This window comes from Penaeus monodon, chromosome 42, assembly GCF_015228065.2.
Source record: "Penaeus monodon isolate SGIC_2016 chromosome 42, NSTDA_Pmon_1, whole genome shotgun sequence".
Lineage (NCBI taxonomy): Eukaryota > Metazoa > Arthropoda > Malacostraca > Decapoda > Penaeidae > Penaeus > Penaeus monodon.
The window spans coordinates 25499251-25500301 of NC_051427.1; the positions used below are offsets into that span (position 1 = coordinate 25499251).

At 45.3% G+C, this 1051-nt stretch overlaps 1 protein-coding gene across 1 annotated transcript in view; it reads left to right on the top strand.

Moving 5' to 3' along the window:
- The first annotated feature begins 438 nt into the window (after positions 1 to 438).
- LOC119599239 overlaps positions 439 to 1051 on the top strand; it is a 1673-nt gene continuing 1060 nt past the window's right edge. Inside the window, exon 1 of the mRNA XM_037948974.1 lies at positions 439 to 456. Coding sequence (XP_037804902.1) covers positions 439 to 456 — 18 coding nt within the window. The remainder of the gene's footprint in view (positions 457 to 1051) is intronic.

The following is a 1051-nucleotide window of genomic DNA, read 5'->3' on the forward strand; positions in this document are numbered from 1 at the left end:
TGAAAGTCATAATTTAGTTCGGTAAGATATTTAAAATGAGGAAATATAGCTATAATATAATATATATACATATACATGTATACATATATGTGTGTATGTACATACATATATGTACATACTTATACACACAACTGTCACGTTAAAGCGAATCATTTTACTTCGTGGTGTGTGGACAGGAGTGTTTGAAACGTTTGAAAGATTTAAAGATTGCTGAATAAAGATTGAAATATTGAAGGATCGCTAAATCTATTTACCAGATACTTCATCTTGCTTAAAGCGACTTTGCTGTGGCCACAGCAGAGGTGTATGTGTGAGTTACTGTTTGCGCACCAGTTTATATACTTATCTATGACCTTGATGTGCATGGAGCACACGTATCAGAGCATGAGAAATGGAAGCGACGGTTATTTTTCATAAGAGAAGATTGATAACGGATAAATGGCGACGAGGCGGAATGTATTCACCTTTCGGATTTTTTCTCATGTCTTCTTTTCTTTTACACATTTCTTCATTCAATATTGATCTATAACCTGTGTTACCGATATTGTAAATGATATCATCATCATCATCAAGGGGCTAACGCCGACGGGGGGCGCATGGCCGCATCCACCCTTCGCTTCCAGCCACGAGGATCCCTCGAGGCGAGTCTCCAGGCAGGCACACGGCCCATCTCTAGTTCCTCACGACAGGTCTCGTCGAGCTGCCCAAGCCATGATCTCTTAGGACGTCCCACAGGTCTCCTCCACCCAGGGTTGTCTCGCAGAGAGAACAACCTGGTGGGCAGGGTCGTCCATAGGGAGGCGAGCTAGGTGGCCATATAGCCTGAGTTGGCGATCCCGGATTATGCAAGTAACAGGTCCCATGCCAGTCTCACGGTGTAACCGCCGGTTGGACACGTGGTCCTGCCAACTGTACCCCATGATCCGGCGAAGGGACTTGTTACAAAAGGCATCAAGGCGAGACTCCAAGGCACTGCGAGTAGCGTCCAAGGTATTCGCTCCATAGCAGCAAACACTGGACGATCAAGGCCTTGAAGCACACGTCCTTTCAT